The 25,370-nt window shown below is 43.0% G+C and overlaps 1 protein-coding gene across 1 annotated transcript in view; it reads left to right on the top strand.

Annotated features, from left to right (window-relative positions):
* The window catches only part of STX8 (syntaxin 8), a 199,299-nt gene that overhangs the window by 32,369 nt on the left and 141,560 nt on the right, over positions 1-25,370 (top strand). The window contains exons 5-6 of the mRNA XM_052658283.1: positions 10,999-11,123; positions 22,398-22,490. Of these exons, the coding sequence (XP_052514243.1) occupies positions 10,999-11,123; positions 22,398-22,490 (218 nt within the window). The remainder of the gene's footprint in view (positions 1-10,998; positions 11,124-22,397; positions 22,491-25,370) is intronic.

Genomic DNA, 25,370 nt, shown 5'->3' with positions numbered 1-25,370 from the left:
CCTGCAAGGGAGGCTGGGAAATGTAGTCTTGTCTAGACTCACAAGAAAATGGAATGGGACTTGCGGCAACACGTTGCTTGTCTCTACCTCACTGATTATCTTGGGTGGTTTGCTGAAGAGGTAAATAACTTTGGGACATAGTCTGCCTACTTAATTAGCAGAGATTAGAATCAGAAGTTAATAAAGGCACGTGAGGTGGGCTGAGAGGTGACCCTGGTGGGGTGTGTTCTCCTTCTGTACAGTCATACTTGTTCTGAAAGGGTTCACTCGGGCGGGGGAAACAAACACAGGACAGAGAAATTAAGCTCCAGTGGGTATGCACAAGGAAACTAGACGAGGAGGTCATGTCTGCAGCAGTCAGAGGAAGAGGCCCAAGTAAAGCACCTGAAAGGTCTGGAGAAGATGGTGCTTCTTGTCCTTACCTTCAGCTAAAGGGGCACCTGGTTTCGCTCAGGCACTAATACCCCAGTCACGATGCCCTCAGCCATGAGGAACCGATGATTCTACTCAAAACCTCTTACGTAAGGAAAAGTAGCTCCGTATAATAAGTTCCAAGTTAAAGAATTGAGGGAGGTGGTTAATTCTACAGCCAGTGGTGATCCAGAGTCAGCTATGTCTTTGCTGTGTCTTTGTCTTCAGACTGACTCTTCTTGTGGTTGAGGATGCTTGTAGAAAGTTCCCAGACAGATGGGAGTGGGAGGAGAGGTTCAAGAGGGAGGAGACATACGTATACCTATGACTGATTCATGTTGCTATATGGCAGAAACCAACACAGTATTGTAAAGCAGTTATCCTCCATTTAAAAATAATTTTTTAAAAAAGCTCCCCCCCCCCCAAAAAAAGCTCCCAGACTCCAAACAGCCATAGGAGAGGAAGGAGGGTGTATCTTGCTTAAGTCATATATTCACGTAGCTGAGATGTTTTAAAAGCACTTAACAATGTTCAGTGAAAAGCCTCCCTTCCTCTGTGTCCCACCCGCAACATAAATATCAGCATTAATAATCTTTGGTCTATCTTTCCAGGGTTCTCTTAAGTATATGCCAACCGATAAGAATATATTTTCTTATTTCTCCCCATCTTTTACACAAATGGTCATATACTACACAAATTATCCTACAATGTTCTTTTATCATCTGAATATACTGGAGATCTTCCCAAACCAACACGAAGTCTTATCATTGATTTTTGTAGCATTATAATATTTCATTGTATGTGCTGCCATAATTTATTGAATTAGTCTCTTATTAATATGTGTGTTGTTTCCACTCTATTACATTGTGTACATATGTATGTACTTAATACCTGTACTTTTTTTTTCTGTTACATAAATGCAATGGTAAATATCCTTATACATAAAGGGTTTCATAGTGTGAAAGTCTTAATCTCTAGTAAAGGTCTTAGAAGGTCAGAGGGTATTTACATTTATAATTTGTATATGTCTTGGAGGTATTTTTTTTTACAGACTTCATTTTTTAAAATTATATATATTTTTGGCTGTGCTGGGTCTTCATTACTGTGAGGGCTTTCACTAGTTGCAGTGAGTGGGGGCTACTGTCTAGTTGCAGTGTGGACTTCTTACAGTGGTTTCTCCTGGTGCAGACCATGGGCTCAATAGTTGTGGTGCACAGGTCTAGTTGCCCTGTAGCATGTGAGGTCTTCCCAGACCAAGGATTGAACCTGTGTCCTCTGCTTTGGCAGGTGGATTCTTAACCACTGGAGTACCAGGGAAGTCCTAATGTGGAACTTGCGAAGTAGGATGTTTCAGTAGCGCTCTTAAATACCTTAAAGTTGTCTCAAACTTGACAGCATAGTCCTTTGAGATTTTTCAGGTAGGTGTGTACTTGTAAGACTGATTATCATTTGAAGACATCTCTGTAGTCGCTTAGTCCAATTATTTTTTTTTCTCTGTGGGTTAGGAAAGGAAAACCCCTGTTAGCCAAATAGATAATCCTTCATTACCATTAGCATTGATTTGGATGGTTGATCAAGGGAGTCAACCCAGAGGCCTTGAGAGCTAAGTAAATCTTAAGACGTTGCAGCCCCATGTTGCTCAAGTCAGTGAAGGTGCCCAGTTACTACCGTGTGGGTATGGTACAGTGTAGTCTGTCCACGAGCTGGCAGCAGCAACCTGGTAGTTCCTCTCCTAAGAAAGTCTTGAAAGCCAGACAGCAAAGAAATACCAAGTGAAAACAAATTTAAAATGCTATTTATAAATAGTATTTTAGGTTAAAACAGGCTAGAGAGGAGTAAGTGAATTGAAAGAAGTATGAAATCTCTACACTCAAAACATTATTTAGAGAAATGAAGGAAAACCATATTCAACATATCGCTGACTTTCCCTTTTTCTGTTCCTAAGCGTACTTTCAAGACTGCGCTGTATTATAAAGCAAGGAGCTGCTTATAACACATGGTAATCATTGGATTGCTTTTCATTTTGTAGTTGAACTTCAATTGCTCACCAGCAGATGGCGCTCAGCCATCAGATATTTGACAGAGCAGCTAATTCCTCTTACACTTAGAATTCTTAGGTTTTGTGTGTTATCCCTTCCTGTGGTCCTCCTGCTTTTCAGGTACCATGACATTCACACTTAAGGCAAAAGAATTGTTCCCTTTGGTTTCATTTGCTTGATTTTAGATTGCCTGGACGACTCAAGAATTTCTCATTTCAAATTGAGAAATGAAGCCAAAATGATTTCTGATGGCCTTTCGACCCTCCATTTGTGTTCTTTTATAAACTGTTTATTGCTCAGTTGTGTCCAACCTTTTGTGACTCCATGAACTGTAGCCCACCAGGCTCCTCTGTCCCTGGAATTCTCCAGGCAAGAATACTGGAGCGGGTTACCATTCCCTTCTCCAGGGAATCTTCGCGACCCAGGGATGGAACTCGCATCTCCTGCATTGCAGGTGGATTTTTTTTTTACTGTCTGAGCCACCAAGTTAGCCAACTGTTTTATTAAATTTTAAATATAATATTAAAGCTTCCTATTGGTACACTTGGCCAAGAGTGAATAGGGGAAAACTGAGAGTGGTTTAAAATTAGCAAATTGTTTGATTGCAGTAGATCTTTAGGTTCTGTGGTGAGACTTTCCTTGGATGATGTGTAAGCGATTTTTTTCTTGTTTGAGTTCTTATTGTTCTGAACTAATACTAATTAGTTTAAACTAATTGAATAAAGATTATTCAATTTAACCAAAAAGAAAAATGAGTATTTACTTTTCAGAAGTCAGTGTTAGGCATTTCTTCTCCCTGGAACGCCAGCTCTCTGAGGTCAGGTTTCTTTTGTTCTTGGCCAAGCCCCTAGATTCATGCTGGCCTCAGTATTTGTGTGTGGGAGGAATGGATGGATGGATGAATAGGTAGATGATACAGAAAGAACTAGACAGAGTACCAGACCTAAAGAAGTGAGCTGTCTGGCAAATAGCAGCTACAAGTAGCTCGTGGACTTTCTTCTGATCACTTAGTATTGCAGTAACGGAGTGATATTCGATTATCTTAATCATCAGCCTGCTAGTTTGTCAACATGGGGCCTGTGTACTTGTGGTCAGCATGTAGTCACCATCTTCCACCTGGGTGGGGCATCTTGGTTTCTGCTGAGGAACTCATAGGTATGTGTCAGATTGTAGTTCTATGTATCCCTTGAGGAGGAACTAGGACTCTGTTTAATTGCTGAGCTGTTGTTTAAGCTAGTGGTAAAGAATCCTCAGTGGTAAAGAATTCTTTTCCCCAGTGGTAAAGAATCCTCCAGGAAGATCCCCTGGAGAAGAAGATGGCAACCCACTGCAGTATTCTTGCCTGGGAAACCCCATGGACAGAGGAGCCTGGCGGGCTAAGTCAAACCCGACTTAGCGCCTAGCCAGCAACAGCAGCCATAGATCCCCAGCTCATGATTGTGATGGAACAGTTTTACTTTGGGGTTGTTGTTGGGAGTTACGTTGCAATTTGAGAAAATCCCAAAAGGAAATGAAACATATCCCCAAGTTGTGTCGATTCTCCAAGTCACCCAGTTTGGAAGTCTTGATCCTCTGTAGTCATTCTGCTCACCAGCACTTGTGGAGCTTTCCTTTGGATGACTGGGTGAATTGTCCCATCCCCGCTGTCCCATCCTGCCACTCCCCTCATCCTGACTGCCATCCCCTTCTACCTACATGGCGCTAGCCTACCTCCCTGACTGTGGCCCCTCCTCAGTGTAAGCCAGCCTGGATGTTGCTGCCAGATTTTTGCCTCCAAAGAATTTATGCCAGAGAAACTATTTCTGATTGAAATTTGAGCCTCTGTACATCTTTATATTCACGGAAAGAAACTCACTGAAAAAGCTTTGAGGAAGGAATTGCCCTTTCATACCACAGTAGCATTTTCACACCTACAGGCAAGTCTAGTTACAAAGCTCTGCAGATTCAGTTCAGTTCACTGACACCCTAGAAATACCATCTCTGGTCCTGACTGCGAACCTCTCTGTGGCCTGTGAATACTCAAACACTGTTTTTTTCCAGACAAAACAAACATTTTATGTAGTTACTTTGACATCTTTTGGAAATGCTAAGAAAAGCGGCTTCTTGGAATTCACTGCTTTTTCGGTGCTCCATTTGGTTGATAAGAACATCCTCCTTGTGAACTCTGACGAGCTTCAGCAATGTGTCAGCAGAAAAATGCGGACCATCTGCACCTCCCCCATATTAACTTAATAAGATGCATCGTTCACTTTTGGGGAGAAAAATGAAATATTTTTACAGTGTCAGAAGGGACTATGAAACCTTTTGGTAAAATCTTTTTTAAGACATATCTAATGTATTTAGTAACGTGGCATTTATTTGACATGTTCCATTTATTAAATAAGTTCCATCTTGAAAGACTATAGAGTAAAAATGATGGATTTATTTTTAAAAACATTTCAGTCCTAATCGGGGGAGCATGGTAGTTAGCATTTCCATTCCGTTTTAAAAAAATATTTACTTATTTGGCTGTGCCCGCTCTTAGTTGTGTCCTGTGGGATCTAGTCCCCTGACCAGGGCTCTAACCTGGGCCTCCTGCACTGGAAGGGTGGAGTCTTAGCCCCTGGACCACCAGGGAAGTCCCAGCATTTTCTTTCTATAACTTACTTTTCAAAGGAGAAACACTCCTTCATCGTCCTTCCAAGAAGGGGTTTTAGCTGCAGGGTGTCTTAGTGACAGAATTCCCTTTCAAGTTAAAATTCCCTCCATCTGCTTGAACAGCATCTGTGTCTGCTGCTAAACTCTTGAAGTCAGGTAGCAGTTGTTTCCTTTTGCTTTCTTCTTTTTATTCTCTCAAGATAAATGTTAAATACCCCTCTCTTTTTGTCTCTGTTGCTTAAAGAGCTCAGAAGGTTTCCTAGTTCTGTTTCACAAACAGATTCTGAATGCTGCTTCTCCAGCATACTCAGAGGAACTGGTCCTGGGGATAGAAACATGACTGTCATGTGGCCTCTTTCCTTCCAGAGTTCATAATTTAGGAAGGGAGACAGATGAGTAAATAACTAACTACAACCCTGCTTGATAAATGCCACGTCGGAGGTTTTGCGCGAGGTGCCACGGGAGCGCCTTGGAGTGATTGATTCAAGGGAAGAGGGGGGTGAGGGTGGGAATCGGGAAAGACTAAGCAGCAGAAGTGACATCTGAGTTGAGCCTTAGGGGACGAATAGAATTTTGCCAGATGGACAGAGGGGTGGGGGTGGGGACCCTCCAGACTCATACAAAAGCATGAGTGTGGAAGTTTGTGCCTTTGTCTGGAGACCTGGTGAGCAGTCCATAGGTGTGGAAGGGGGTTTTGGGAGGTGACTGGGGCCATATTGTAAAGCTTAAGCTTAACCTGTAGCTTCTAGGAAGCAGTGATAGTTTTAAAATAGGTGAGCTCTTGGGACTTCCCTTGGCAATCCAGTGGTTAAGACTGCACACTTCCAATGCAGGGGGCACTGGTTTGATCCTTGGTTGGGGAACTAAGATCCCACATGCTAAGTGGTGCAGCCAAAAATAAAAAAATTGGAGAAATCTGTTTTAGAAAGATCACTGTGGCAGCAGAATGTAAGATGATTTGAATGGGGGTGACTGGGAGCAAGGGGGCCAGTCAGAGGCCACGAGCATCTTCTACGGGAGAGATGGTGCTTTTCCGAGCTGAGACAGCAGCAACATGGATGGACACAGGGCATGGACTTGAGGGCCACCTCCTGCAGAGGCCTTGGGAGTTGATGAAATGTGGCCAGGGGTGGGAAGAAAGGAAAACGGTCCAGGTGACTCGGGAAGGCAGCCATGCTGCTAAACAGAGAGGATGGAAGAAGAAACTGCTTATGGGGTGAAAGAAGTGGATTTGACTTTGGGTGTGTTGAATTTGGAGTGGAGTTCTCAGCTGGAGATTCCTAAAGGAAAAGCTGTAAATGCAGAGAGAGCGAGCTGGTAGGGAGATGTTGTGGGTACAGAGAAATTTGAAAGGATGAACGGTTGAGGGACCTGCTTTGCCTGGATTTTGATATGTGGTTTTTTTTTTTTTCTTTTTTTGCTTTGATCTGTTTATGTGCCATTCCTTCCCCACTCCCAGATTCTGATTGTGCCCTGCTAGGGCAGGGGGCCCCCAAGTAAGAACCCACCACCATGATGAAGGGAATGAACCATGACTGACTGCATTTGTGTTGGTGTAGGTCCATGGTCTAAGCACTACTAGTGTCTGTCCCTACAGCCCAAAACCACAGGAACAGATAACACAGCCCAGAGAGACAATACAGCCAGAAGCTGCTGCCGCCAAGTCACTTCAGTCGTGTCCGACTCTGTGCGACCCCATAGACGGCAGCCCGCCAGCCTCTCCCGTTCCTGGGGTTCTCGAGGCAAGAACACTGGAGTGGGTTGCCATTTCCTTCTCCAATGCATGAAAGTGAAAAGTGAAAGTGAAGTCGCTCAGTCGGGTCCAACTCTTCGCGACCCCATGGACTGTAGCCCACCAGGCTCCTCCATCCATGGAATTTTCCAGGGAAGAGTACTGGAATGGGGTGCCATTGCCTTCTCTACAGCCAGAAGAGAAAATCTAAATAGAATCCCTGAGGCACACCACTATTTAAAGGGTAGATGGAAGAAGAGGCACCTGCAAGTTAGAGGACATGCTGTGGGAGAGAGGGGTGTGAAAGGAGCCGAGGGAGGAGGGCTTTCCTGGGTAAGGGAAGATGGTCAGCAGTGACCAGTGGCCAGTGAGGCCTGGAGGACCAGCAAAGTGAAAACGGATGAGGCTTTGGCAGCAAGGAGGTTACTGGTGAGAAGTCTTGGCAGAGCTCCGGAGGTGGAGTTGGATCCTGGGCTGAGGAGTGAATCCTGAGGGTCAGGAAGCAGAGCTGGTGAGCGTGGGCCATTCTTGAAGGAAGTCTGGCTGTGAACAGGAAAGAAGGCCTGAGGATTTATAGAATGAGGAACAGCCAGTGGAAAGCTATGATCACAAGATTGTGGAAGTGTGAGGCTGGAAGACGTGGAGGCTCACTCTGGCCGCCTACCTTGGAAGCAAGTCTACTAGACCCAGGCCCCCCTTCCTCCGTATCTCACCCCCTCCCCACTTTCATCCTGGGCATGTAGATGGCACATGTTTTCTGCTGAGAAATCATTTATTCATGTTGTTATCCTTTCCTGGGGTGTGTTTCCATGTCTTCCTCATAAAACTCAACCTTACCTTTGTGGGGTCTCCTTGCCCATCATGAAACCTTCGCTGAGATGGTAGAAAGAAAGGCCTTTGGATTTGAAGTCAGAAGATGTGGGTTGAACTTTAGCCCTGCCAAGAAGCACGTGACCTTGAGAAAGTGACTTGATGTCTCTTTACCTTGATTTTTCTTGTCATAATACCTGCTCTGACCTATACACAGGCCTGTTCAACGATTCGGATGACATTGTGTTTGTGAAATGCCACTGAAATGGCAGCACACAGGGGTACTGTGTTAGGTTACACTTGCCTAGCTTCTCGTCTTACTGATTTCATTCATTCAGTTGTGGGTTTTGCTGAATAAATTAACTCATTCAACTTTTTTTGTTTGTTTGTTTTTCTCCAGTGCCTATTCTGCTAGGCACTGAGGATATAGTGATGAATAAGACAGTCCCTACTCTTGTGGAGCCTACCGTGCAGAGTGGGAGACAGGAAAATAAATGTGTAGCATACAATTGCTGGCTGTTTCAGTGCTGTAAAGAAAAACAAGGCAGGCCGAGGAGGAGGAGAGCCCAGAAGTTACAGGGAAGGGTACTGTCTTAGAGGGAGCCGTCGGGGCAGCTTCTCTGAGGACACGACATTCGAGCAGAGTAGAATGAGCCAGAGAACAAGGCCACATGACCATCACAGGTGACGAGAGCCTTAGCTGTGGCGGGGGGCAGGGGAGGTAGCAGATGCAAAGGCCCTGAGGTAGGAGTGAGCTCAGTGTGTCCTAGAAACGACAAAGGAGCTAATGTCATGGGTTAAAGATGTTGCATTTTACGTGAAGGGTGATGGGAAGACACCGAGAGGCTGTGGCAGAAGAAACATTATCTACGGTGGTGGCTCTGGCAGCTGGTGGGGAGTAGATTGTGGAGGGTGGGAGCAGAAGCAGGAGCCGGGAGTGCCAGGGGCAGGAGCAGAGGAGAAGCAGGATTTTAGGTATGTTTCGGAGGATTTGCTAATGGACTCAATGCTGTGAGGCACCAGAGAGTCAAAGTTGATTCGAGGGTTTGGGCCTGAGCTGATGATGATTCTGTGGTCGTCTTGAACTGAAATTGGGAAGAATGGGGCAGAGGAGAATGGGCTTTGTGGGGAAGTTGTCTTTTTTTTCCTCTGTTCTTTGTGTAATTTAGCTATAATGAGAAAAACTTCCATTAAAACTGAAAGGATCTTAAAGACTCTTAAAGGTCTTAAATCTTAAAAGATCTTAAAGGTCTTCGAATTCAGTGATTTCCAAAGATATAAAGACATCTTCTGCAGGATTATGAAGAATACCTGCCTCCGCCTCCAACATGAGTCTTTCCCGCTCACCTGCCAACCCCACCGCCAATGAGGGTGGCGTGCTTTTCCAGAGTGGGGCTGGAGTGGAGGCTGAAAACCACTGGCCCACTTGGTTTGCTTGTCTTGTGGCTGAGAAAACCAGGCTGAAGAGGTTATTGGAATTGCCCAGGGATGCAGGGCTGGCTCTTCTCTTATTTCATTTAAGAGTTCCTTCACGTGTGGTTAGTTTCTCTTTTCCATTTGATTGTAAACTCCTTAAACTCTTAAGATTTAAGATTTTTCATAGACTTACTTTCTTACCCAGAATAGTACTAATAGGCATCTATCCTAAATGTTAGGTTTTAGCACCTGATAATGAAAAGAAAATCAAGTCTCCCGCCCACAGTGGCACTTGCGATTTTACCTACTCTTGTTAGTAAAGTCATATCCATCATTCATTGAACTTCCCAACAGATTTAAGGCATCAGCAAAGTACAGACACGCAAGGGAGAGGCCAAAGGGGAGGGGAAGAGGGAGAAAGTGATAGTTCAGCCTCGAAAAACTGAACCAAAAATTTGGAGTCAGCTTAGAAAGAAGGCATTAGGGACCAATTACCACTTTGGGAAACTGCATTGTAGTTTACTATTGCTTTTTTATTGAACTGTGTGAAAAGTGAGATCAAACAGTTCTTCCAGCGTTTAGGACTTCTGCAGGACTGAATTTAGCCCTGGGAAGTCTTTGCTGTATGTCTGGTGGTTGATGTGTGTTTGATATTAATATTAAATTGTGCCTGTGTTGTACTTTCATTCTTCAATAGGTTTGAAATTTTTTTTTCTAGTACCTAATTTTATTTATTTGTTTTTGGCTGTGCTGAGTCATTGTTGCATCAAGAGCTTTCTCGAGTTGCAGAGAGTGGGGACTACGCTCTCATTCCAGCTTGTGAGCTTCTCAGCTGCACTGGCTTCTCTTGTGGAGCACCGGCTCCAGGGTGCTCGGGCTTCTGTAGTCGCAGCTCTAGGCTCTCTTAGAGCGCAGGCTCAGTGGTTGTAGCGCCTGGGCTTAGTTGCTCCGGCAAGTCTGTGGGATCTTCCCGGATCAGGAATCAAACCTGCTTTAGCAGGCAGATTCTTTATCACTGAGCCACCAAGGAAGCCCCTCTGATAGGTATTTTAAAACTAGATTTTAACTACTGAAGGCTCTGATTCAAATTGTCTGATTTTGAGAATACTAAGACAATTTTCTTACATTTTTCCCCCCTAAGAATTTTTAAAATTATGCTCTATGTGTGGCAAGGGCTGCAAGTGGGACATTCCAGTATTAACTTTCGAGGAGTCTGCTGACCACTCGGGTGCAGCATGCTAATTTGAAAGGAAGAGCATGGTGATAAATGCACTTCAAGTTTACTTTATTCACCTCTGACCCACTATCCTGGTTTTTGGCACTCGTGTTTGCAACGGTTCATACATAATATCCCAGGAGCCATGTGGGTTACGAGAGGGAGTCAAGATTAAGACGGATAATTCAAAATTTGTGTTATAAATGCTTGGTTGTATTCATTGAATTGGTTTTGAAACCTACATGTGTTTCTCTCTGTGAGTAGCCAGATTCCCTCTAATAAGGAATTCAGTGGTCATTTTTTATGCTATAAGCTGTCACGGCAACATTATATCTTCTTGAGAAATAATATTTGTGCCTTTGGTGCCACCTAGCCCGTGAAACAAACTTTGTCTCAATAGAAAGGCCACTTCCATTTGGCCTTGATTTTCTGAAATTTAAGACCCTCACTTATGATTATTGACTCAAATATATCATGGAGGATTAGTAAGAGTATTAAGTGTCGCCACAGTCTCCTTCACAAGCTGTAATTCTCCTGGGGACCAGGCTCGGGCCTTATTCATCCTCGTATCTCTTCCAGCCCTGAACACAGTTGCTGGCATAAACCAAGGATGCAATAAATTGCGGTCGAAATGAATTTTCAAAGCATGTGAGGCTGGCCCCCTCTGCCCCCGTGGGAGCGATTTGCGGCCGAGCTGGATTTTTTGAGCTATGTAACGCATTCAATCTTCTTCTTAGGTCCAGCCTGATGACTGGAGGGGCCAAGCGAGGAGCACCCAACCCTTGGCTCTTGGAGGAGCCGGAGGAGACCAGAGGCTTGGGTTTTGATGAAATCCGGCAACAGCAGCAGAAAATTATCCAAGGTACCAAATACCCCAAGGGCGGGGGCTCAGAAATCCGGTTGGGTTTTTTTTTACCATAGCCTCGGATGTTCCCAATACCCATTGAAAATCGGAGGGAAAACGGTTGGTCTCAGAGAGCTCTTGGCGCTTCTGTGCCTCAGGGTACCTGGGGATTAGACAGATGCTGTCATCCATCCAGGTAGCTGGTGGAAGTAGGGATTCTCTCCTGGGAGAGGGACAGAGTGCAGCTCGGAGTCTGGTCATCCCAGGTGACTCAAGGCATGGGCCTCTTCCTCCTCTCCATGATTAGGGCTCATTCTCCAAAGAAAAGGCTCCTTTTTTTTTTTTTTTTTTTTGGTATATAAGTTAATTTGGCTTTTACTTTCAAGTTCATCTTACCCAGCTGGCTTTTAAACCTGCTAATTTCTTCTGTTAATTTCAGAAGTAATGCATGATTGTTATACAACATTCAAACAATATAGGGATGTATAAAATGAAAAGTTTTTTCTATATTGTTCTTCCGATCTCAAACTGTAAACAGATTAACAATATATATTTCCTCAGGCTTTTTTCTGTATGTACATGCATGCATACTATATATTCAGTATAAGCACATGTATGTTTTGCATAAGTGAGATCATAATATAGATATTTCTACAGCTTTTTTTTACTTAATATGTATGATAGACATTTTTTGATGTCAGTGTTGCAGATGTTACTCCTGCTAATTCTGTTTGAAACACAGCTTTATGTAGGTCTAGCTGACATCATAAATAGCACATGTATGAAGTGTACGATTCATTAAGCTTTGACATATACATACTCCTTTGAAACCATCTCTACAATCCAGATAATAAGCATAATCATTACTCCTGATAGTTTTCTTCATTTCTGTTGGTAATTCTTACTGTTGTCCTCCCCACATACCCAGGTAGCTTTGTGTTGCTATAAATTCGTTTCTGTTTTCTCTAATTCTGTATAAATGGACTCATACAATATGGGCTCTTTGTGAGTTCAGGGGTGGGGTGGTCTGGCTTCTGTATCACAGGGTAATTATCTTAAGATTCATCCACATTGTTCCATGGGTCAGTATTTTGTTCTCTTACATCACAGAGTAGTAATCCCTTGTATAAACTGACAACAGTCTACATATACGTTTACATGTTGACGTATGTTTTGCTCTGCATGTGTGGGGAAAGAGCTATATGGAAACTCTTTGTACCCTCCTCTCAATTTTGCAGTGTACTTAAAACTGCTGTAAAAAACAAAAGTCTCTTTAAAAAAAAAAAGTAAAACCTTTTTTATCCACAGATGGCATTGACCATTTGTATAGAAAATCCTACAGAGTCTACCCAAGTATAGAAAATCCTACCACAAAACTATTAATTAGTGAGTTTAGCAAGGTTGTGTGATCCAAGATCAGTATACAAAAATCATTTGTATTTTTATATACTAGCCACAGCCAGGAGTAGGAAGGTATAAATGTCATTAATAAGAGACCAAAAAAACATGAACTACTTAGGGATAAATCTGGTGTTGAATTTAACTCTCTGCCAGATCTGTCCATTTCTGAGAGGAGTGTAGAAGTCTCTAACTATGATAGTAGTTTCAGTCACTCAGTTGTGTCCAGCTCTTTGTGACCCCATGGACTGCAGCATACCAGGCCTCCCTGTCTATCACCAACTCCCAGAGCTTGCTCAGACTCATGTCCATTGAGTCGGTGATTCCATCCAGCCATCTCATCCTCTGTCACCCACGTCTCCTCCTGCCCTCCATCTTTCCCAGCATCGGGGTCTTTTCCAATGAGTCAGCTCTTTGCATCAGGTGGCCAAAGTATTGGAGTTTCAGCATCAGTCCTTCCAGTAAATATTCAGAACTGATTTCCTTGCTGTCCACGGGTCTCTCAAGAGTCTTCTCCAACACCACAGTTCGAAAGCATCAGTTCTTCAGCACTCAGCCTTCTTTATGGCCCAACTCTCACATCCATACATGACTACTGGAAAAACCATAGCTTTGACTAGATGGACCTTTGTCAGCAAAATGATGTCTTTGCTTTTTAATATGTTGTCTAGGTTAGTCGTAGCTTTTCTTCCAAGGAGCGAGCATCTTTTAATTTCATGGCTGCAGTCACCATCGGCAGTGATTTTGGAGCCCAAGAAAACAAAGTCTGTCGCTGTTTCCATTGTTTCCCCATCTATTTGTCATGAAGCGATGGGACCAGATGCCATGATCTTAGTTTTTTGAATGTTGAGTTTTCAGCCAGCTTTTTCACTGGCTTTATCTGTTTCTCCTTGCATTTTTATCTTGTTTTTTTGCTTCATATAGTGTGATGCTCGGTTGTTAGGTACATACACATTAAGGATTGCTATGTTGTCTTGGAGAATTGACCCCCTTATTACATAATACCCGTTTTTACCCTTGATAACTTTACTTGCTTTGAAGTCTGCTCTGTCTGAAATTAATGTAGCAACTCTTGCTTTCTTTTGATGACTATTACTGTGGTTTATCTTTCTCCATTCATTTGCTTTTAATCCATATTTAAAGTGAGGTTTCTTGATATTCAAAGTGAGGTTCTTCGAGGCCACATGTAGTTGAATTTTTGATCTACCCTGTCTTTGTCTTTTAATTGGTGTAGCTTTGTGTCTTTATTTCAATCTGCATGCCGTTTATTTTTCTTTCTTGCCTTATTACACTTGCTACAACCTCCAGTACAGTGTTGGAATGATGAAAGCAGACATTCTTGCCTTGTTTCTAATCTTATGGAGGAAATAATTCATTTGAAAGCCAGATGTGAGTTTTTCTTGGTTTGGTTACTAGATATTTCTTTCTAAAAATATTCTTGAGATTTTCTTTTTTCCCTCTCCTGGGATGCAGTTATTTGGGTCTTGCTTTGCCAGGTGGACCAGAGCAGTGTTTATTCTAGAGCATGGGTCAGCAAACCATGGCCTGAGGACCACATCTGGCCCACCACCTGGTTTTGTATGGTCTGCAAGCTAAAAATGGTTTTTCCATTTTTAAACGATTGAAAGGAGCCCCAAAAAGAATATTTCATGAATTGTTAAAAAAAAAAAAAAAAGTGTGTAATACTCAAAAGTGTAGTGTTCATAATTAAAGTTTTATGAGAGCACAGCCATACTCATCCATTTATGTATTACTGACCGATGCTTTCCTATGATGAAAATAGGGTTGGGGCAGCTGCAACAGAGATCAGACGAACCACAAAGCCCAAAATATTTGCTGTCTGGCCCTTTGTAGAAAACGTTTGCAGACTCCAGGCCAGAGGTTATCTCCCTCACTTCTGTGCCAGAACGATTTTGTGTACTCTCTGTGAATTATGCGATGACCTGTTGAGTGGGGATTAGGAGTTACGTCTTTTGATTGGTTATGTCTTATGTCCAGTTCCTGTGAACTCAGAGTTATTCCCTCTAAGGTTTTCAGGTGGTTCTTTCCCTGGCCTCAGTCAATTTCCTCACACATGTGTCCTGATCATCACTTGCCTGAAGTCTCAGGATGGATCCCGTGCAAATCTCCCATTTTCTCCCTGCACAACCCTCTGCTTTCTGGTACTGTGCCCTGTATACTTGAGCCACCTTGACCTGTTTTTCCTTTTTTGGATTCTCCTCAATCTGGGAAGACTGCTGGGTGCCACCTGAGATCCACCTTCCCCACGCCATGGCCTGGGACTCTCAAGCCAATGATCTGGGACTGAGCTTCTCTCATTTGTCTCCCAGATCTCAGGGATCACCGCCCTTCCTTTCCTGACATCTGCATCTTGAAACTGTTGTTTTGTATATTTTGCCTGTGGTTTTGTGTATTGTTTTGTTTTCTCTTTGTTTGGGGCCAGAAGTAAATCTGCTCTCTGTCAGCCCCTCTTGTCCAGAAGCAGAAGTCTAACTCTATTTTGAACTCCATTTTCACAGTGAAATTATCTAGCACATGAAGTCCTGGTCCTCCTGAATCACTTTATTTCCATGGTATTTCACCCGTTATCATGTCTGAAGCAAAGTGAAGAAGCTGAGAACAGTGTAGCCTTGCACGTAGCCCAGCTGTTCATTTGCAGTGATTTACTTTTCGGGATTCATGGTTCCTGAAAGGAATGTCTTGATAGCTAATACTCATGAAGCTTCTGGGCATTGTTTTTTTTTTTTTTTGCCAAGAAAAGCTGTTTTCAGTCAAGAGGAGTTATCTCTGCCACTGCCAAGGTGCCTCATTCAGAAATCGCTGTGGGCTGGGTGTGAGAGGATGCTGCATGTAAGTGTGTTGAGTCTCCCACAGTGAGAGCATCCTTGCTAAGATGCCCACCCTTTGGAAGCCGGCTGGCCTTTGGGGTTTGTGGGGTGGGGTTGGGGAGTGAAGGAATGGAGGAGAGGAGCACTTACTACAGGTCAGAATGTTTTTCTGCTCTTCCCTTTGTGTTTTGAAATGCTCTATCCTTCCTTGCTTTCTGAGCAAGCTGTCTTTTCAAGGATGAGCGCAAAAACAGAAGTTCTCTTTACATGAAACCCTCATTACTCTTTTCTCTGCCTCAAGAACCTTGGGGATATGTGTGCTGAGATTGCCATGGCCATGCTTCCTGGCCAGGCCTGCACTACAGAACCACGAAGGGTCATTTCTAACTTGGCCTGTGGCATCTGTTAGCCTTTCTGTACTTGCATTGACCTTTAGAAAACACTTGGAAAATCATCCTAAAATAACAGGTTTCTGGTGGAGCTTAGACTCAAGGCAATGAATGCCTTCCTTTCCTGATCTGGAGGCTAAGCCTCCTTACTGCCAGTTAGACGGCCTCAGTTTCTATGCTTCCTGTGCTATAATTTGAAGCACAAATGGGCATTTGGCAGAAGATGGGTGAGGTGATGACGGTAACTGGATCATTCCTGGTGGTCCAGAGGTTAGGACTCGGTGCTTTCACTGCCGGGGTCCAAGTTCCATCCCTGGTTGGGGAACTAAGACCCCACAACTTATGTGGCACAGCACCCCTACCCCATGCCCATCGCCCCCAAATCCCTGAAATAAAACAAGGGAAACTGCCTTTTTGGTCGATAAAGACCTTTGTCTCTGAGTCAGGTGGTGGATGGTGGACTTGGAAGAAGGTGTATCACTTAGCCTTTCCCCAGGAGGTCTCTGTTGCTGGGGCTTTTAATTAGCTCCATCTCTTCTTACCATAGTCTACAGATGTTGTTTCTTGATTCTAGCAGAAGACTGTGGATGAGTTATGGGTTTCTGTGTTTTTAGGTCTTGTAAGTATTTCCGTTGAAATAGTGGTGGGGAAAGTGACTGGCAGGGCTGTGGTGTACCTTGGCATCATCCAAGTGGCTCATCTTTGAACCCCTGGATTCATAACATCACAGACAGCTCTCTTTCAAGATACCCTTTCTTACAGCTGCCACCTAGACCAAGATTCCTTCCCCCAAAATCTTTAAACAAAAACATCTGTTCTTAGAACTTGCTCTAAGAGTCTTTCCAATGTAGTGATTAACTTTACCCAGCTTGACCTCATCTTCTCCTCATTCGTTCCTTACTTCCCCTTCTCCAGGGAAAGTTCCTGTATGTCAGATGTGGGAATTTCCATCGCTCCGCTCTGGGCACTGGACAGCACAGCCTCAGCTACTTTTTCTGCTACCTAAACTCAGAGGGCTGGCTAGTGTTGACCAGAAGTCGCTCCATGTATATGTAGCAGAGACTGTCTTTATTTCTTCTATAGACCTAGAGGGCCCTCTGTGGTCATTCCTTGGTTTAAAGACATTGATCAAATACTTGATCTGTTCCACCAGTTGGGCTCAGAAGTGGGGCAAAACCATAGGAAAAGAAGACACAGCCTCAGCCCTTGGGGCTCTTGCCATGTACTCAGTCAAGGGGCCCGAGATTGCCGTTCTTAAGAATGTTCCTTGGTTTTATTTGCTCGCTAAAATGTTGGTAACTTTTTGCTGTTGACAGTTTCAAACATATGAAAGTGAGAGAATAGGCTAATGATTCCATCTGACCCATCAGTTGTTTCAGCAGTTATCAACTCATAGCCCGTCTTGTTTCATCTATATGTCTACCCACCTTCCCATCCCCGGGATTATTTCTTAAGCAATTCCTAGACATTATACCATTTCACTGGTGAATATTCCAGAATAGATCTCTTAAGCATGTTTGTAAAAGATTCTTGTTGTCCAGTCACTAAATCGTGTTGGACTCTTTGCAACCCCATAGACTGCAGCATGCCTGGCTTCCCTGTCCCTCACTATCTCCTGGAGTTTGCCCAAGTTCATATGCATTGAATTGGTGATGCTATCCAACCATCTCATCCTCTGTTGCCCTGTCTCCTCCTGCCCTCAATCTTTCCCAGCATCAGGGTCTTTTCCAATGAGTCAGCTGTTTGCATCAGGTGGCCCATGTATTGTATCTTCAGCTTCAGCATCAGTTCTTCCAGTGAATATTCTGGGTTGATTTCCTTTAAAATTGACTGGTGTGATCTCCTTGCTGTCCAGGGGACTCTTGGGAGTCTTCTTCAGCACCACAGTTTGAAAGCATCAGTTCTTTGGCATGCAGCCTTCTTTATGGTCCAACTCTCACACCTGTACATGACTACTGGAAGAACCATAGCTTTGACTAGACGGATCTTTATCAGCAAAGTGATGTCTCTCCTTTTTAATACACTGTCTAGGTTTGTCATAGCTTTATTCCTTTATATAACCAAATAATCCAGCCAGATTGTTTGATGTTCAGATTTCTCTGATTGTCCAATGATTTTTTTTCTTTTTAGGTTGTTCAGTTCAAGATCTGAATGTAGTCTGTACATTGCAACTAATTGATATGTCCCCTAAGTTTCTTTAATCAATATATGCGTTTGCCAACTCTCTTTTTCTTCGCAGTTTGTTGACAAAACAAGGGCTTTTGCCCTGTAGTTTCCCACCATCTAGGCTTGCTATTTGTTTCCCCATCTACTATTTAATGTATTCCTCTGTCCTGCATATTTTCTGTAAATTGGTAGTTAGATTTAGTGGCTTGATCAGAGTCATGTCTGTCATTTTTGGCAGTGGTACATTATGATGACCTTCCCTTTATTTTTAATCTGTAGCCACCAGATCATCCTCCCACAATTATATGACATTTAGTTAGAAGATGGGTTTTCTGCATGTCTTAAGACAGGAAGTGTTCAAACACCTAACCATTCTGAAGAGATTTTTCAAAAAATGATTGTATTAATTTTCTGTTGCTGCTATAATAAATTAGCACAAACTTGATGACTTAACCAACCTAGACAGCATGCTAAAAAGCAGAGACGTTACTTTGCCAACAAAGATCTGTCTAGTCAAAGCTATGGTTTTTTCAATAGTCATGTATGGATGTAAGAGTAAAGAAAGCTGAGCACCAAAGAATTGATGCTTTTGAACTGTGGTGTTTGAGAAGACTCTTGAGAGTCCCTTTGGCTGCCAGGAGATCCAACCAGTCAATCCTAAAAGAAATCAGTCCTGAATATTCATTGGAAGAACTGATGCTGAAGCTTAAACTCCAATACTTTGGCCCCATGATGTGAAGAACTGACTCATTGGAAAAGACCCTGATGTTGGGAAAGATTGAAGGTGGGAGGAGAAGGGGGTGACAGAAGATGAGATGGTTGGATGGTATCACCAACTCAATGGACAGGAGTTTGAGCAAGCTCCGGGAGTTGGTGATGGACAGGGAAGCCTGGCATGCTGCAATCCATGAGGTCGCAAAGAGTTGTACACGACTGAGTGACTAAACTGAACTGATGACTTAAAATACAGATTTATCATCTTACAGTTCTGTAGCTCAGAAGTTCAATACAGATCAAGGTGCTGGCAGGGCTGGGTTCTCTTCTGGAGGCTCCAGGGAAGAATTCATTCCCTTGCTTTTTCTAGCTTCCTGACGCTACCCACATCCCTTGGCTCAAGGACCCCTTCTTTGTCTTCAGTGCCAGCACGTTGCATCTCTCTGGCCCTTCCTCATAGCTCTCTCTGTCCACAGCTGGGAAAGATTCTGTTTTTAAGGACTCACGTGATTACATTGGGTCCCCTTGGATAATCCAGAATAATCTCCCATCTCAAATTCCTAAACTTCAGTCACACCTGCAAAGTTTCTTTTGCCCTGTAAGGTCATATATTCAGAGGTTCCTGGAATTAGGAGGTGGACATCTTCAGGGGGTAATTATTCGTTGTAGCGCAACGGTCGTTCAGGTTTTTAAAGTTAATACCATAGTAACATTGAATTATGATCAATAGAGTATGGTGTGTTGCAGATGATCTGTTGTGATATAAAGCCTTGGGCTGTACATTGGGTAGGACAGGATATAGTAATGAACTGTCATTATGATATCATAATAGTTTACAGGGTTCCAGTTTAAGTCTCTGCCTGGGTCTTGATAGTTGTTGATATTTTTGCAAATAGCAGCATTTATTTTCCTTGTCTCTAAGATGACTGTACCACCTCCATTGAAGAAATGGTGCTTTAAGACTTGCAGGAGCTCAGGTCATCACAGTCATTATTATTACATGCACAGCATCTCTGTTATCTGGGCTGTCTGTGTTTCTGAATTATGGGATGAAACTGTACTGTAGCACTTAAACATCGAGAGGAAGTACTAAGTTCTTATAGAAATGATTTGAGTGGAACAGAATTTTTAGCCCTCTTTCTGTTTCTCATTAGCAAGATAACCTTTAGGTGGTTGAGGCAGGTAATGAGTCGAGGTTAAGTGAAAAGAGTGTAATATAGGTGTTTTTCATTTATAATCTGTGTCTGTGATACGTAAAGCAGCTCCAGGGCTTTGATGATTTTTTTTTTTTTTCCTAATTGAAGATCATAGAGGAATCTCCTTTTTTCTTCTTATATATTGTTTTACCTTTTAATTCATACTGACACTTGACCCTCAGTTGTATATATAGATTATTTGGGAGATGCATTTGGAGTTTTCCAGTAACATCAGTCATCCTATAGCAGCACTAGGTTGATGATAGATTTTTCTTGGAGTCCATCCAAGAGGTTGTTACTGAAGACCAAAAGGACCTCATTATAAAGTGATTTTGCTATAAAATGGTCCCATGGAATGATCCCTAGAGACAGCAGGTCATTTGTATGGTTAAGAATTAAAGATTTTAAAATTAAAAAAAATAAAATTTAAAAAAAAAAGAGAAAGAAAAAAAAAAAAAGGCGCATCATGTCAAAAAATGTTACTAAAGGGTCCTTACCACACACCATTAGTTTAAATAAATTCCAGATGAATTAACAAGTTAAATGTAATGGCTTAATTCCATTAAAAAAAAAAAAACTAGGAAAAACTATGCAAGGAAATGTTAATGTGATCTTGGGCAGAAAGACCTTTGTGATTTCCGCTTCTATAGATGTGAAACAGACATTTTGAAAACCCCAACAAGTGAAGCCGCGAATGGCAGAGTGCTTGGTGGAAAGAGTCGTTTGACTCAGCCTTGGAGTGTTGTTTCCAGTGCACCTGCAAGCAAAGGAAAAAAGTACAAAGAGACGGAGATTGCCTAAAGTTAAAAACAAACTGTTTTAAAAGAAAAGATCTTGAGTACCTTGAGTGCTTTTCTCTTTGAAAATCTTAAAATCTAGAAAAATAACACATTTAAACAAAATTTTTTGGCCACACGATGTGGCATGCAGGATCTTAGTTCTCCAAGCAGGGATCGAACCCACGGCCCGTGAAGTGGAAGCACAGAGTCTTAACCACTGAACTGCCAGGGAGATCCCAAAAAGTAACACGTTTTTTTAAAAGCAGAAATACTCTTTTACTATTGTATATATTGTTTTGTATTCTACTTTTTTTTTTTTTACTTAATAATGTTATCATGAACTTCTTTTGAAATCAGAATATACTTGTAAAGTATCACTTTTCATGGCCATTTAGTGTTTTAGTCTATGTGCTAAGTCTCTGTGTTCAGGCATGAGGTAGTCTCTAATTTTTCACTATTCCAGATGCATCCATCTGGGCCCAGTCAGGAGAAAACAGTTTGAATAAGGAAAATTTAGTGTACAGAATTATTGACTATCACAGGGGGCTAGAGTAAAGAGGGATTAGCCAGCAAGAAGTGAAGAGAGGGCGCTAGCGGGTAGAAGGTATAGTCACTTCTGTGCAGAGACAGGGCACCCCCGCCACCCCCGGGCTGAGGTGCAGATCAGGTTGAAGGGGGTGCGGCTGAGGTTCACTGGGTTGCAGGGAAGTTGCTTGCTTTGGTGCCAAGCAGGGGACCAGGAAATAACGTGCCCAGCGAGGCATCTAACTGGTGGCCCTCTGATCTAAACCTGCCCCGGGAGGGGGTGTGTTGGGAGAAGTTGCTTGCCTTGGGGTGCCGCTGGTTACTGCACACGGAAGGAACTGTCAGCACCCAGAAGCCTGTCCGGAGGGCAGGCTGGAGCCAGGAAGGAAAATTCATTCCCTCCTGCAGTGTCTCTGCAGTTTCCTCCACTGACAAAGCTGGTGAAGGAAAAATTATTTAAAGGACCCAGATCCATTTTCTCAGAGCAATCAAAATAAGGGAGAACTTGGAGCTAAGAAGCATTAAGTTGAAAAGCCGCAGAGGAAGCAGTATTTTAAGGAATAGCCTTGTATCGATTGGGTTGGCAAAAAAGTTCACTTGGGTTTTTCTGTGCCACCTTGTAGAAAAACCAGAATTAACTTTTTAGCCAATCCAATACATCATTGCATACCATCCAAATGTTTTCTTGCATATATTCCTAGACACAGAATTGGTAGATATAGAAGTTAGCACAGTTCACTCTATAGAAAGACACATTAACTATCCCCCCATGACTTAGTACTTAGGAGCTTCTTTGCACTTTACTTAGCCCAGGGTGTTAGCAATCTTTTTAATGCTTACAAATCTGATAAGTCAGAAAAAAGCTTCATTATTCTTTGATATCTTTAAAAAATTAGTAGTGATGTTGGAACTTTTATGTCTTTTTCTTTTTTATTCTTCTGTGCATTCCCTGTCTATATCCTTTGCCCATTTAAAAAAAAAAGGAAGATTGTCTTATTGATTTCTATATGCTCTTTATTATCAGAAAGTGTAAACATTTATGTAGTCAAGTCTTACTCATTTATAATATTTAAAATTTAATTCATCTGGAAATTATTTTCATTTAAGGTCTGAAGTGTAGGTATTTAACTTTTTTATTTTGTTCCAATACTGTTAACTATTTTCTCTTTTTTTCTGACTGATTTCAAATGTTACTTTGATCATGTATTAAACTGTGTTCCATGCCTGGGTCTGTTTCTGGACCTAAAGTGTTTCCCTTAGGTTTTTAGTGAGTTAACTGCCTTACTTTTTCTTTCAGAACAGGATGCAGGCCTCGATGCCCTTTCCTCGATCATAAGTCGCCAGAAACAAATGGGGCAGGAAATTGGGAACGAACTGGATGAGCAAAACGGTAAGAACGTGTCTGACGCTGATCAGATTTGCCACTGAGTACTAGTGCTGAAGGCTTGACTGTTTGTTAAATGACTCTAATATCACAGAGCACCTGAAGTAGCTTAATGTCTATGGATTATTATAGTTTAATGCAATTGAGGGTGGTCTGCGGCTGATTTAGATTGTAGTTACTAAACACTAGGTTAAGAAACTTAAAAAATCTCCAGTTTTTGAAGCTGCTTTGAAAAGTGCTGTGTTCTGTTATCGAGTTATCCCCTGGGCCCTCCTTATGTGGTCACGGGGTGAGGTGGCTCAGTGCTTTTTGAGGACGCAGGGACAGGGCCTATGGAGCCTACAGGGACATGTCCTCTGCACACCCAGAGAGCTGGCTCCTCTTCCATCATAAATATCAGGCTGGGGGACAAAAAAGCTGTATGTGAAGCCTTTGAATTTCAGAGCTTGATGTGATGAACCTGGCTAGAGAAAGATCAGTTTTCAAACCCACAAGCAAGATGGCTTGGGAGAGATGGAGCATTAAGTTAGGAGCCTACCCAGCAGGCTCTGGTGCTTAAAGTGTGTGGCTGAGGGTACAGGGGCTGGAATGGAAGATGCAGCGGTAGGATTATGTGAGGAAAAGGGAATGGAGGCAGGAGACTGATGGCACTTTTATTGAGTGGTCTTGGTCAGGGGAATGGGGGAGTGGGGAGTCACTGGTTTGGAGCGGAGGTCCTAAGTCCAGTGTGGACTCATTCAGTGAGAGATGCCAGTGATAAATCTGAGTCACAGCATCTAGTGGACAGGGGCAGTTAAGGTACCAGAGCTCAGCAAGAGGACAGGACCACAGAGAAGAGAAGTGAGAAGCTTCAGTGTAGAGGCGATGGGTAGAAGCATAAGAATAGTTGAGTTTCAGTGAAGCTGGTGTTGATCAAAGGCCTCTGCTTGCTGCTAAGCCCTTTAATCTGCGTCATTTCATTTAATCAGCACACAGCATCGTGAAGGCGACATTATCACTGTTTGTCAGAGACAAAGCCCAGAGTGGCCGAGGCGCCCCATTATGTCACCTCACTTGTCGGGAACAGAAATGACATTTCACTCCAGCTTCCTCTCTAAGGAAGACAAAGTAAGGAGAGAAAAGCAAAAGGTTCTAAGGTGCTAGCTTGTGGTCATAGTGTCATGGAGGCTCACGGTGGAATGGCTTTCAAGAAAGGTTACCCCGTATGGAGCCCTGGGAGTCGGTGGTTGCTCACTCCAGATGGGGGCTGCACCTGTCAGATTGTATAAGCTCCACTTTTCTTCATCTCTCTAAGCAGTGAGTTCATTTCTTGCTATAGTACTATTCCATTTATCTATCATAAATGAACAAATAAGTTAATTCCATCTGTCTGCCATCTGTCATAAATAAATAGATCAGCAAAGCATGGAGAAGTCCTCTAGCATTACCATCCTAGTGTCAGTCACTCAGTCATGTCCAACTCTTTGCAATGCCATGGACTGTAGCCTGCCAGACTCCTCTGTCCATGGAATTCTCCAGGCAAGCATACTGGAGTGGGTAGCCATTCCCTTCTTCAGGGGATATTCCCCAGGGATGGAACCTGGGTCTCCTGTACTACAGGCAGATTATTTACTGTCTGAGCCACCAGGAAAGCCCTCATTCTATTTTACTAATAGAAGTTCTTAATGGTTTAAGCACAGAGGGGAGGACAATTCAGTCCTTTGCTAATGGTGCTGACGTGAACGTACTAATTCATGTATTTGCATTTAACTCAATTACCAGCCAGTTCCTTGCTTGAAAGATAGTATATTTGTAAGAAAATTGGTTCTATAGAAAGTCTGCTTATCATAGGTATAACGTTTCTTTATCCCAAGGAAGTTTATCTTGTTCACTGGGTCAGAAAGGACACTGGCCACATGCTGATAAAGCATGTCCATCCTGTGATGTGCTCGGATAAGTCATGTCCAATAACTATGGTCCGTGGTCAAGCTGGGTGGTACCTACCTTAGTGAGGTTGACTTACTGACTAGATGAAATGCCATGTATTTTCTTTTTTAAATTTTTACTTATTTATTTTTGGCTGTCCTGGGCCTTTGTTGCCATGTGGGCTTTTTCTGTAATTGTGGTTGCAGTGCATGGGCTTCTCATTGTCGTGGCTTCCTGAACTGGCAAGCAGAGTCTTAACCACGGAGCCATCAGGGAAGCCCACCAGGCATGTCCGTATCTTATCTCTCTTTCTGTTCAGTAGTTGTCATGCCTTGCTGCATATTAGAATCATCATCTGCTGCTGCTGCTAAGTCGCTTCAGCCGTGTCTGACTCTGCGTGACCCTATAGATGGCAGCTCACCAGGTTCCCCCGTCCCTGGGATTCTCCAGGCAAGAACACTGGAGTAGGTTGCCATTTCCTTCTCCAATGCATGAAAGTGAAAAGTGAAAGTGAAGTCGCTCAGTCGTGCCCGACTCTTAGTGACCCCATGGATTGCAGCCTACCAAGTTCCTCTGTCCATGGGATTTTCCAGGCAAGAGTACTGGAGTGGGTTGCCATTGCCTTCTCCGAGAATCATCTGAGAACCTACTAAACCTGCAAAGCCCAGGCCATACCCAAATTGGTTCTCTGTTGTTGCTATAACACATCACTACAGACTCCATGGCTTTAAGCAATGCAAACTCCTTATTTATGGTTCTGGAGATCATGAGTCTGCCATGGTCTCTCTAGAGGAGGCGTTGGCGGGGCTGTACTCCTTCCTGGAGGCTCTAGGGAAGAATTCGTTTCCTTGCCTTTTCCAGTGTCTGGAGGGTGTCCGCATTCCTTGGCTTGTCGCCCCCTTCTCCATCTTCAATGCCAGCAATGTGGACTGAGTTCTTCTCACATTGCATCACTCTGACCTCTAACTCCTGCCCCTCTCT

This window comes from Budorcas taxicolor, chromosome 19 (assembly GCF_023091745.1).
Source record: "Budorcas taxicolor isolate Tak-1 chromosome 19, Takin1.1, whole genome shotgun sequence".
Lineage (NCBI taxonomy): Eukaryota > Metazoa > Chordata > Mammalia > Artiodactyla > Bovidae > Budorcas > Budorcas taxicolor.
The sequence above is the reverse complement of the archived record's forward strand: the minus strand, read 5'-3'. Positions and strand labels throughout refer to the sequence as shown.